This window comes from Ovis canadensis, chromosome 6 (assembly GCF_042477335.2).
Source record: "Ovis canadensis isolate MfBH-ARS-UI-01 breed Bighorn chromosome 6, ARS-UI_OviCan_v2, whole genome shotgun sequence".
NCBI classification, from domain to species: domain Eukaryota; kingdom Metazoa; phylum Chordata; class Mammalia; order Artiodactyla; family Bovidae; genus Ovis; species Ovis canadensis.
The window spans coordinates 120,233,675-120,247,106 of record NC_091250.1 but is presented as its reverse complement, the minus strand read 5'-3'; the positions used below and the strand labels follow the sequence as shown (position 1 = coordinate 120,247,106).

Sequence of the window (13,432 nt, the reverse complement as noted above, 5' to 3'; positions counted from 1 at the left end):
CTCCTCTTCTTTTTTTAAATTAATTAATTTATTTTAATTGGAGGCTAATTACTTTACCATACTGTAGTGGGTTTTGCCATACACTGACATGAATCAGCCATGGGTGGACATGTGTTCCCCATCACTGTCCGCCCCCTGCCATCCAGCTGTGCAAACAGCACAATGAGACTGCGTCCGGGTCCCTCGCACCTCGTGCCTTTGCACATGCTGCGCCCCTACCTGCAGGCCCTTTCCCTGTTTGCCTGGCCAACTCCGAGTCTTCTTTCAAAGACTGGCTTTAGAAGACCCTCCTTGGGGAAACTGCATTGTGCTGGTCTCAGCCATAGTCCATGATGCTACTGGCTGGAGCTGCTGGGGGTCCTCACCTGGGTCCACATTCCCTGTGGCAGCCCCCAGAGACATTTCCCTGCTGGGCCGATGCTGAGGTTAGATCAGTCCTTGTGATTCTTATGACTATTTTTGTGACTTCTTGTGAATCTATAATTATTTCAAAATAAAAAAGCTGAAAAATATTATTTTCAGTAAAACTTCAGTATTAAACATTCAGTACAAATTAAATATTAAACAGACACTAGAAAATGAAGGGTAGAAAGATGTGAGGGAACAGAAGCATGTTACAAAGTCAGCAGCTTTTGCCTGCACGCTGGGACAACACCTCGGCCACAACCATCAAGGACCTTGAAAACACAAGGAACACATTCTGGAGGGTACATGGCACACCTGGGCCACACAGCAGGGTCAAAAGGAGAGCAAAAGAACATGACCCGGGTGCTCTGCAATTTTGGGGGTCAAAGGTGGGGTACCTAGGGATCACTGGTTCTCTCTCTGTTGGTGAACTTAAAAGAGCAGGAATTAGGATGCAGAGAGGGCAAAGCAGGTTCACTCAAGAGGTCCGGTATGTAGGTCAACCAGAACTTCCCGGAAACAGGAACTTCATGGGTGGGGCAGTCTGCTTTTATCTAGTTGTTTAGTTGGCAACCTGTTTATTTCAGTCGGATGTTTTCGAAATGGTTGCCTCGGTAATCAAAAGCTGTCAGGGACTTACTACAGGCTCCCTACGTTCCTTGGGAGATACAGACACCCCTTCCTCAACTGCCCACTCACTACCCCTAGTATTTTCCTGTTACAGACTGAATGACTGTTTGTGGCGCCTTAGATCCATATGCTGGATCCCTAATCCTAATCCCTGGATCCTAATGCCTGGAGGTGTGGGCTTTAGGGGTCAGTAGGGCTTCCCAGGTGGCACTAGTGGTAAAGAACCCACCTACCAAGGCAAGAGATGCAAGAGATGCAGGCTCCATCCCTGAGTTGGGAAGATCCCCTGGAGGAGAAAATGGCAACCCACTCCAGTTTTCTTGCTGGGAAAATCTCACAGGCAGAGGAGCCTGGCAGGCTACAGTCCATAGGATTGCAAAGAGTCAGACAGGACTGCAAGCAGTCATGCATAGGTTTAGACAGACATGAGGGTGGGGCCCCCATGATGGGATTAGTGCCCTTATAGGAAGAAAAAGAGATTGGCGCTCTCTCTGTCACATGACGGCACAGTGAGAAGGCAGCTGTGTGCAAACCACAACGATTCTTCACCAGAAATAGAATCAGCTGGCACCTTGATCTTGGACTTCCCAGCCTCAAGAACTGTGAGAAAATCAATGTCTGTTCTTTAAGCCCTGAAGTCTATGGTGTTTGGGCCCAGCAGCACAAGCAGACTGGAACAATGCTCTATTTCCTGCTAGAATGTGAGCTCCTGGGGTGCAGTGCTGCATTTCTACCCCCTCACCTGCAGCCCATGGCATCTGCCTAGCAGCTCACACCTGTTACAGATGTATGTGGGGTATCAGCATGTATTCTACATGATGAAGGCTGGGCTGGACCAGCAAATGTGGATCATGCCTCACACCAACCATTCTCAGGTCACGCCCAGCACTGCTCTCAGTGCCCTGCATAGATTCATCTCATTGAATCTTATAAAAATTACATGGAAACCATACTTCTTTTCCGTTACCTATGTGGAAACTGAGGCAGAAGGAAAAAGTAATTTTCCAGGTCATGTGATTCTTAAGGGGGTTTCCCAGGTGGCTCAGCAGTGAAGAATCCAACTGCAATGCAGGAAACACAGGACACATGGGTTTGGTTCCTGGATCAGGAAGACCCCCTGGAGGAAGGCATGGCAACCCACTCCAGTATTCTTGTCTCAAGAATCCCATGGACAGAGGAACCTGGAGGGCTGCAGTTCATGGGGTTGTAAAGAGTTGGACATGACTGAAGGGACTCAGCACGTACGTCCATGAATCTTTAGTGGCAGAACGAGAATATGGCGCCAGGTCAGCTGGATACATGATTTGGTTTGTGCCCTAACCCTCAAGCTATACTGTCTCTCACTGGCCAAACAAGAAATTGGCAGCCTGAGGCCATCAGAGTCAGAGAATCTGGGAACAAGAGACTATCCACAGTCTGTTTAGGTGGGGAAGAGAGGGTGGCCAGGAAGGTGGGCTTTAGGGGTTATTGGCCAGTGTTCTACCAAGGGGTGGGGTGAGGGTGGGGTTTGATCCTAAGAGGCCTTGGATAGATGGCATCAGGTGATGGTCGTCCTTGATCTTCCTAAATTTTGTACAAAACAATCTGCCTTTTTGCAGAGGCGCCAAAGCTTGTATCAAAGTCTCAGAAACATTACTCAAAAATCAAGACATGGAGAAAATGGCCAGAGAGGTAAACTGAGGTCATGGCATGGAGAGCATATAGGTTTTGCCTCCAGTGCTGTGAAAAGTTTGGGATGCTCTGAGTACCGGCTTCTGGCATGATGAGATTTCCAATTGTTACCATCCTTCTCTTTGCTGCCTCCCAAATGGAAACATAACCAAACACAGCGTTTTCAACAGCACTAATGAGTTTCCACTCCCATGTTCTGTCAGCGTGCCTGGAGCTGGTCATGGACCAGGCTTCCACTGAGATGCCAGCCCCAGCCCACTGCATGGGGAAGGAAGGGACAAACCCACACCTTCTAGTGTCCCTGAAACAGGCAGAGCACAGAAAGCTGGCATGTCACACTTTGATTTTCCAAGACCAAGTGAACCCCCGTTGGGAACAAACACATCCTGCAGGTTCTAAGTTGCTGATGGCAGGTTCTCCCAGGGGTCAGTCCTATCCTCAAACCCCTGCCACTTAGCACTACTGGAATCCAAGATGTGGTTCTAGAATTGAATCTAGAATCTGCTCTCTTCACTAAAGTTTCCATGCTGAGGCAGGGACTCTGGGATTGTCTTGTTCATCCCTCTCCCCAGAAGGGAGTAGGCTTCCCAGGTGGCTCAGCTGTAAAGAATTCGCCTGCCAAACAGGAAACCTGGATTGGATCCCTGGGTCTGGAAGATCCCCTGGAGAAGGAAATGGCAACCCACTCCGGTATTCTTGCCTGGAGAATCCCATGAACAAAGGAGCCTGGCAGGCTACGATTCATGGAGTCACAAGCGTTGGACACAACTGAGTGAACAGCAGCCGCAGCTTCCCAACAGGAAGCAGGCGCCTGGCCTATGGAGTCACAGTAATCAGCATCATCTTATTATTAATAATAATAACGGCAATTAGCACACACCGAACTTCCACATTGTGCTAGATTCGATTCATGATATCTTTACATGAATTAATATGTTTGACCTTCATAAACCGGCACAAACTAGGAATCTGTTAATACCCCATTTTATAAATAAGTTAGCTAAGGAGCAGAGAGTGTAAGGACATGTGAAGTCCCAAGAACCTGAGAGAGGAGTAACTTCAGGTTTCTCTAACTCGGGGCCCTATCTCTTGCTCCCATTATCTCTGGAAAGCACTCTGTAGACATCTGTTGAATGAATGGATGGATAGACAGATGGGTAGATGATGATGATGAAGACAGACAGCTCCAGGCCATTTACTGGGCATAAGGGATTCCGGGGTGAATGAGACATGGCCCCTAGACTCTGGAAACTCACAGTCTAGCGTGGGAGACAGTTGTGCAAACACAGATACAGTGACAGATAACAGGTCACCTCACGGAATCTAGACGGAGGGTGAGCACAGAGCTAGGAGAAATCAACTCTGCCCAAGGGAATCATGGATGGCTTCACAGAAGAGGCAACATTTGGCTTGTTGCAGCTGCCAGAGAGGAGATTGTAGGGTGGGCAGCAGAAGCTTTCTAGACAGAGGTCCTTCAAAGGAACTGAGGCCTGAATGTATCTCAAGCATTCAGGAAGGTCCAAGGGCTAAAATGCAGGGTCTGAGGGAGGGAGGGGTAGAGGGGAGATATTAAAATATGGAGCTGGGAATGGGGCTGTCACTAATTATTTTTATTTTTCAGAAATGTTGCTTTGGCTGAAGGGTGGAGGAGACTGCAGGAGGGAAAGAAGGAGGCAGGTGGGAATTGGTGTGAGAACAGGAACTGGGCTTTGCAAGCAGGAGGTGTGGGCTTTGATTCCCAGTTCTGGGACTGTGGTAAAATGAGTTAACAGTCCTAAGCCTCAACTCCATCTGTAGAATGGGAATAAAAACATCTCGGGGCTGACAGAAGGTTTGCACACTTAACACGGTGCCCTGGCCCTGATGAGAGCTACTCCTGGTGTGATTTTTTGTTTTCAGGTCTAGATTTGTCTGAGTAGCGAAGCTGGGTGGCAAAGGTCAAAAGTAAGAAAATTAAGGCAGAACTGACAGACTGAGTGACTGGTGGTGAGTGGGCAGTAAGGCAGAGGACAGAAAAGGAAGACGTCCAGTCCAGGCTTGGAAAAGTAGATACGCACCAAGCAACTTGCTGCTGCTAAGTCGCTTCACTCGTGTCCGACTCTGTGCGACCCCAGAGACGGCAGCCCACCAGGCTCCCCCGTCCCTGGGATTCTCCAGGCAAGAACACTGGAGTGGGTTGCCATTTCCTTCTCCAGGGCATGAAAGTGAAAAGTGAAAGTAAAGTCGCTCAGTCGTGTCCGACTCCTAGCGACCCCATGGACTGCAGCCCTCCAGGCTCCTCCGTCCATGGGATTTTCCCGGCAACAGTACTGGAGTGGGGTGCCATTGCCTTCTCCGACGAAGCAACTTAAAACTGGATTAAATACAGTGGGTGCAGTTAGCCTGGGGTCACATGATGTGTTATGAGTAAGACCATCACATTTAAAGCTGCTCATGATTGCCATTCAACTCCATGATTCAGTTCTGTCCTTTCTGTGGTCCAATTTCATAAAATGAGTCTAAACGCTTCATCAAATGAAGGTATCCTGACACAGTTTTCTTAGGAATCACTATTTCCAAAGCATTTCATTTCATGCTTTTAAAATTCTGAATGTGTAACAGCTTAAAAGCCCATTCCCAACAGGAAAGTGGTTTTCCCAGAATGATCAAATTGCAGGATGAAAGTCTAATATCAAGTGTAAAATGATAGGTTTGTCTTCCCTCCAAATGTAAATCTTCATTAAAAAAAAAACAGCATTGTATCCATAGTTTTATCAGTTGCTTCCAATTCAGGATATATTAACTCTTCTACTTCAAGCACATTCGAGAATAAGGAAGCTTTGATGTCACTCAAAAGGGCTTTAATGTAAAATTGAAAATGTAAGTATTGTGCTACCCAATTGCTAGTAGAAACGAGGGTTGTTGCAAGTAAAAAGGGCCATTAGGTGTCTTAGGGTTGAATTGAGGTGTTTCTCACAGAGTTCATAAGCTCCTCCTTCCCCTCTATACTTCATTATAATGAAGAGATGAATTGGGAATTAAAAGCCAGTAGCTCCTAGTGTCTCACTTTGTTGCTTATTTGCTTGACACGTGACCATGGTCCTGCCCCTCCTCTGAAGACCTCACCTCCTTCACCTGTAATTCCAAGAGGTGGCCTTGCCTCCATGCCAGTCACCTACCAGTGATACTCCCTGTGGGTTTTGGGTAAATATCTTACAGGATTTCCTCCTATTACTAATTTGCTAAGGAGTCTTACATTGGATGAGCACTGAATTCAATAAATTACCTGCTCTGTTCATACCAAAATAATCACAGGAATTGTGTTTCTTTAATCTCTTAATCTGATGAATTTTGTTCACACATGTTTTAGTGTTAAACCAACCTTACCTTCCGGGGAAAAACTCATACTGGTTGTGTTGTATCTATTTATAGATGATTGGATTATTCATTAATATTTTGTTAGCTCATAGGTAAGACTAAACTGTATTCTTTCTCATACTAGTCATGTCTCATTGTGGTGTTAAGGTTATATGAGCTTCATGAAAGGAGGAATATTCCCTACTTTTTTTTATCATCCAAATGATCTGCATATGAGATTGGAAATTTTTGCTACCTTAAGGTTTGGTGGAGTTCGCCTATAAAACCATCAAGGTTAGATATTTGTGTGTGTGTCAGAAGATTCTGAAACTATTGAATCAATTTCTTTCATGGTAACAGGATTATGGAGATTTTTTTTCTACTTGAGCCAATTTTTGTGAGCTATAATTTTTTTTAGAAATGTTGAAATTCACCTACATAAAATTATTGCTCATAGAATTCTCTTATTTTTAAAACCTCTAGGGCATCTATTGTCATGTTGCCTTTTATACTTCTGATGTTACTTCTTTATCTCTTTTTTAAATGGTCAATCTTGCCAGATAATTGCATATCTAATTTAATTCATCACCTTGGAGATTTTCTGACTAAATGGCTGAAGTATTTTTTAATTCCTTTGTCCTGTTAGCAGAAACCTTTGATGACAAACTCACAGAGGGGACTCCCCGCCCCCAACCCTGGCAGGGCTGGAGATGGACAGGTGATCCTCCTTTGAGCACAAGTGGCTTCCCCCCGACCACCGGCCCTCCGCACCAACCCCACTGGTTGCTGTTCTCCTCAGGACATCCCACAGCCCCACCTCCTGGTCCTTCAGATTAACCCACAACCCCTGGAGGTCCTGGTTTCCTCCCTTTGCTTTTGGATTTCAGCCTCTGGGTTTGCATTCATCTCTTTCTGTGAGTTCAGACTTTTTCAAGCTATCCTCATCCCTTGGGGATTTTCCTCATCCTACTGTGAGCTCACAAAGCAAGAAAAAGTACATTGATTTTTATTTATCCAGTGTCAGATGTTTTGTGCTGGGATATCCACAAGTTTTCCCCTTCCTTCCTATCCCTACAAGCAGGTTTCACAGTGCAGGGTGACCTATATTTGCTGGAAAAATAGCCTGGACTCTTCAGCATCTGGGCTTCCCAGGTGGCGCAGTAGTAAAGAGTCTGCCTGCCAATGTGGAAGACACAGGAGATGCAGGTTCGATCCCGGGGATGGGAAGATCCCCTGGAGAAGGAGATGGCAACCCACTCCAGTATTCTTGTCTGGGAAATCCCATGGACAGAGGAGCCTGGCGGGCTACAGTCCATGGGGTTACAAAGAGTTGGACACGACAGAGCAACCAAGCACACATGCTTCAGAGTCCAACGTTATTTATGATTTTCTATGAAGCAATGGGAACCTCCATCGATGGGATCAACTGAGATATCTGTGGACATGACCCAGGGGCTAAAGTCAGAAAATAATAGATTTTACTTACTAGCTCTGTGGACCTTGGAAAAACTTGGAAAAAGCTTGACCTGCCACTTGCCCGAATCTCATTTCTTTACTTGAGAATTGGGCACAGAAACACTACTGAGTTCACAGCATGGCTCAGCGATTAACTGACATAATGTCTGACAAAAAGCATAATTGCCAAAAGGCATAAAATTGCAACTTATTATTAATCATGCTTAAACGATCATCTTAAGATGCATGATTGAGTAAAGAATTATTAATGCTTAAATGAGAGCATGCCCATTTCACACAGCTCGTTAGTGCTCTCCTGCCACACACACGGCACTCAATAAATGTGAGTTCCATTTAGGTGACTATTATAATAATACATAAAATTCTAAAATTATACATACAGGAACTAAAATTAGTCCTCAAAACAGTCACGTCACTAGCTTTTGTGTTATGAATATACCTCCCATACCTTGAAAACATACAGCATGTGGAAATAATGGTAATAATTAAAATTTTGAAAATAAAAAATCCAATACTTCATAACATCTAAGGCACCCTTCACTGAAAGCTGTGCTAAGTTGCTTTGCTGCTGCTGCTGCTAAGTCGCTTCAGTCATGTCCGACTCTGTGCGACCCCAGAGACGGCAGCCCACCAGGCTCCCCCGTCCCTGGGATTCCCTAGGCAAGAACACTGGAGTGGGTTGCCATTTCCTTCTCCAATGCATGAAAGTGAAAAGTGAAAGTGAAATCGCTCAGTCGTGTCCGACTCCTAGCGACCCCATGGACTTCAGCCTCCCAGGCTCCTCCGTCCATGGGATTTTCCAGGCAAGAGTACTGGAGTGGGGTGCCATTGCCTTCTCCAGCTAAGTTGCTTTAGGCATGTCCAATGCTTTGTGACCCCATGGACTGTAGCCCACCAGGCTGCTCTGTCCATGGGATTCTCCAGGCAAGAACAGTGGAGTGGGTTGCCATGCCCTCCTCCAGGGGATCTTCCCAACCCATGGATCCAACATGCATCTCATATCTCCCTCATTGGCAGGTGGGTTCTTTACTACTGGTGCCACCGGGGAAGCCCTCATTGAAAGCTACACAGCTACTTTTCATGGTGGTGGTGGTTTAGTTGCTAAGTCGTGTCCAACTCTTGGGATCCCATGGGCTGGGAACCTACCAGGATTCTGTGTCCATGGGATTCTCCAGGCAAGAATACTGGGGTGGGTTTCCATTTCTCTCTCTACTTTTCATAGCACTCTCAAAGAAACAAACAGCTGCTGGCTGCAAGAGGAATCCCAGGTTCCCAGATGTTAAAAATGCTAACATTTAAAAGCTTTGCTTTCTGAAGGCAATGAAATAGAGGAGCCTTGGGCAGCAACAGTGCACCAGCCTCCCACGTAAGTTACCTCACTCAGCCCTCCCCAGGACCCCTCGGCAGAGACAGGACGGCGGATCAACCATCCGGTGGTGGGAGAAATGGAGGCAGTCACCAGAAAGAACCACTGAGGGATGCAGTGTAGTGGGCATCCTTTCCTTCCTGGGTCCTGCACTCACCGGGCTGTGTGACTCCAGAATCTGCATGCAGGCTGACTTAGTCAGGGTCTCCGATGCGCTCAGCTCCTCCAGAAGCAGGTCCTGGATGCTCAGGAGGGCGGTGTACGCCCACAGGGTTCTGGCCATCCTCGCCGCCTTCTGAAACTGCAGGGAGACGAGGGACTCGGCAAAGAGTCCCTCCTGGGCCTCCAGCTGCTGCACTCTCTCCCGAAGCAATTCTCCTCGGACCTGGGAGGGGCCAGCCAGAGACCAGAGAGCCATAAGTAAGGGGAGGGCAGAGGATAGAACGTGCAGCTTACAAACAGCAGCCGGTATCGGTGGTATTTGTATCGGTACAGGTAGGCAGCCAGTCATCCAGTCAGAACCCTGAGGAAGGTCTCAAGAGTTAGAAGCAACAGTACTGGAATCTCAGCATGCAATTTAAGACAGCAAGGGCACCTCCGCTCATAAAGACGCTCACTGCAGGGCTTTTGGAATCTAGCTGTTCATTCCACATTTATCATTCTTGGAGGGAAACTGAACTGTGTTGCTCTCCAGGGAAAAATCCTTCAAGCTTCCCCATCCTACAGGATGAAAGTTCAGTCTTCCTAACAAGTTCTCCAAGCCCTTCCCACCCCCATCCAGGCTAAGGTACAGCTGGTCTATTTTGCCACCACCACCCCACACCTAGACTTCCATACCCGTGATGGCTCATGCCCTGCCCACCAGGCTCCTTGCATCCACAAATCCAAACTCTTTGCTATGATTCAAATTCCACGCATCCTCATCCTCCGGAAAACCTCCCGTTTGTTCTCTGCATCTCTGGTTCCCAAGGAGCCACTTTGAAGCATCCTCACTTTGCATATCTATCGCCCCCTTCTCTGTGTTTCCTTCATCTCTCAAGTTTCTCTTCCCAGTTGGCACCATACTGTTTACCCCAGCAGAACAAAACTCCTCTGGGGGAGGGCTTTAGCACCTGAAGGGCTCAGAAGAAATTCTAAATGAAGGAATCCTTCACTCAACTAAGTAAGTATTGGGGAGACCCGGGTTCAATCCCTGGGTTGGGAAGATCTCCTGGAGAAGGAAATGGCAACCCACTCCAGTATTCTTGCCTGGAAAATCCCATGCACAGAAGTGCCTGTTAGGCTACAGTCTATGAGGTCGCAAAGAGTCAGACACGACTGAGCGACTTCACTTCACTTTGCATATCTATCGTCCCTTTCTCTGTGTTTCCTTCATCTCTCAAGCTCCTCTTCCCAGTTGGCACCAGCAGAACAAAACTCCTCTGGGGGAGGACCTTAGCATCTGAAGGGCTCAGAAGAAATTCTAAATGAAAGAATCCTTCACTCAACTAAATATGAATAATTTGTTCATTCCAGCATCTCTACATTTTTTTCTCCACATCACTACCTCTTACACTTTCTCTAGAAAACCTGCTACAGAGAACATAGTCTAATAGATGGCAAAGAATCTGCTTGCAATATAGGAGACCCGGATTTGATCTCTGGGTCGGGAAGATTCCCTGGAGGAGGAAAGGGCAACCCACTCCAGTATTCTCACCTGGAGAATTCCATGATAGAGGAGCCTGGTGAGCTACAGACCATGGGGTTACAGAGTCAGACATGACTGAGCTCATGCAACTCAACTCTCTGATTTCACCACTTGAGCCCCTAAGGGTAAGCATACATTCCACTCCCCTGCCCGGGAAGCTAAAGCACAACCCCCAAAGTAGCCTGCATAAGCACCATATCTTGATGAGGCCCTTAATTTCACCTTTAACGGTTTATGGAATTATATTCCCAGTAGCCCAAAGTCAAAGCAATCCAAATGCCCCTCAACAGATGGAGGGATAAACAGAACAGGCTCCTTATCTACATGATGGGATATTATACAGCCTTGAAAAGGAAGTAATTTCAAGCAGATGCTACAGTGTGGATGACAGTGAAATCAACCAGTCACAAATGCATGAATCCCATAGGATTCTGCTTATATGAGTCTCCTAGAACAGTCAAGTTCATAGGGTCAGAACATAGGATGGTGGTTGCCAAAGGCTGGGGAGAGGAGCAGTGGGAGTTAGTGCTTAATGAGGACAAAGTTTCATTTTGGGAAGACAACAAATTTCTGGGGATGGATGGTGTTAATGGTTGTGCACAATGTCAGTGTACTTAATGCCACTGAACTGGACACAGAAAATGGTTAAGATGGTACATTTCATGTTACGTATATTTTACCACCAAAAAAATTGAAAATAAATGTTTGTGAAACATTTTTTCCTGTTGCATAACCTATTTTTAAGAGTCACGTGTTTGTATTTAGAGGTTTTAAAGTAGTTGGCATATTTTCATGATGTAGAGGCTGGCAGAAGATGATGCCCTGGGTTCTCCCATGTCTGTACAATTTTCTTGTCCCCATTGTGTGTCCTTCAGAGGAGAGCAAGTCCCAGCTTGAAAGGCTCAGATTTCACCTATATGATCTGTCCTTCAGGAAAAAACTCTGCCACAGGGAGGAGGGAAAAAGTGCCCCAAAGAAGCAAATAGTATACTTTGGGTGTCGTTGGCTGGAAAAGAAAATTATGCTGAGGGTAATTTCAAAGGCTTCTTGGAGAGGTGGTCCTGGCCACAGGCCCTGGAGAAGGAAGAATGACAATAGAAACTAGTTCTTCAAGACACACTCTGAGGACCTGCATATTTAGCTCACAAAACAGCCCACTATTATCAGGGACCAGAGGCAATAACATGCAGAACCACAGCATGAAACAGTTCCTCCGCAAGTTGTTATTATTCAGCCGCTAAGTTGTGTCCAGCTCTTTGTGACTGCATGGACTGCAGCATGCCAGGCTTCCCTATCCTTCACTATCACTTGGAGTTTGCACAAACTCATGTCCATTGAGTTGGTGATGCCATCTAGCCATCTTATCCTCTGTCATCCCCTTCTCCTCCAGCCTGCAATCGTTCCCAGCATCAGGGTCTTTTCTAGTGAGTCAACTCTTTCCATCTGGTGATCAAAGTATTGGAGTTTCAGCTTCAGTCCTTCCAATGAATATTCAGGGTTGATTTCCTTAGGACTGACTGGTTTGATCTCCTTGCAGTCCAAGGGACTCTCAAAAGTGTTCTCCAACACCACAATTTGTAAGCATCGATTCTTTGGCACTCAGCCTTCTTTATGGTCCAACTCTCACATCCACACATGACTACTAGAAAAACCACAACTTGAACTATACAGACCTTGGTCAGCAAAGTGACATGTCTGCTTTTTGAGAACTTCATTTCCCTGCTCGGAGGAAACATGAAGTCTTGTTATCAAAAGGATGTTACTAGACCCCACTCCTTCCTGGTTTGGAGCACCAGCTGGACAGCCATCTGCCTGGTGATCTGTAACCAGATCATAGGCTCAATTCAGTTTGTTTCCTGTATCTCAGGGATCACTTTTGATTATTGTCCAGGTCAAGAAGCAACAGTTAGAACCAGACATGGAACAACGGACTGGTTCCAAACTGGGGAAGGAGTATATCAGGGCTTTACATGTCACCCTAACTTATATGCAGAGTACATCATGAAAAATGCCAGGCTGAATGAGGCACAAGCTAGAATCAAGATTGCTGGGAGAAATATCAATAACCTCAGAAACGCAGATGACACCACCCTTATGGCAGAAAGTGAAGAGGAACTAAAGAGTCTCTTGATGAAGGTGAAAGAGGAGAGTGAAAAAACTGGCTTAAAACTCAACATTCAGAAAACTAAGATCATGGCATCCAATCCCATCATTTCATGGCAAATTAATGGGGAAACAAGGAAAACAGTGACAGACTGTATTTTCTTGGGCTCCAAAATCACTTGCAGATGGTGACTGCAGCCATGAAGTTAAAAGACACTTGCTCCTTGGAAGAAAAGCTATGACCAACCTAGACGGCATATTAAAAAGCAGAGACATTACTTTGCTGACAAAGGTCCGTCTAGTCAAAGCTATGGCTTTTCCAGTGGTCATGTGTGGATGTGAGAGTTGGACTATAAAGAAAGCTGAGCACCTAAGAATTGATGCTTTTGAACTTGTGCTGTTGGAGAAGACTCTTGAGAGTCCCTTAGACTACAAGGAGATCAAACCAGTCAATCCTAAAGGAAATCATTCCTGAATATTCATTGGAAGGATTGATGCTGAAGCTGAAGCTCCAATACTTTGGCCACCTAATGTGAAGAGCTGACTCATTAGAAAAGACTCTGATGCTGGGAAAGATTGAGGGCAGGAGGAGAAGGAGACAACAGAGAACGGGATGGTTAGATAGCATCACTGACTCAATAGACATGAGTTTGAGCAAACTCTGGAAATTGGTGATGGACAGAGAAGCCTGGCATACTGCAGTCCATGGGGTCGCAAAGAGTCAGACTTGACTGATCGTCTGAACAATAACCAGTGTT

At 46.1% G+C, this 13,432-nt stretch overlaps 1 protein-coding gene across 1 annotated transcript in view; it reads right to left on the bottom strand.

Annotated features, from left to right (window-relative positions):
• EVC2 (EvC ciliary complex subunit 2) overlaps positions 1-13,432 on the bottom strand; it is a 157,839-nt gene that overhangs the window by 14,721 nt on the left and 129,686 nt on the right. The window contains exon 17 of the mRNA XM_069593234.1: positions 9,042-9,269. Coding sequence (XP_069449335.1) covers positions 9,042-9,269 — 228 coding nt within the window. The remainder of the gene's footprint in view (positions 1-9,041; positions 9,270-13,432) is intronic.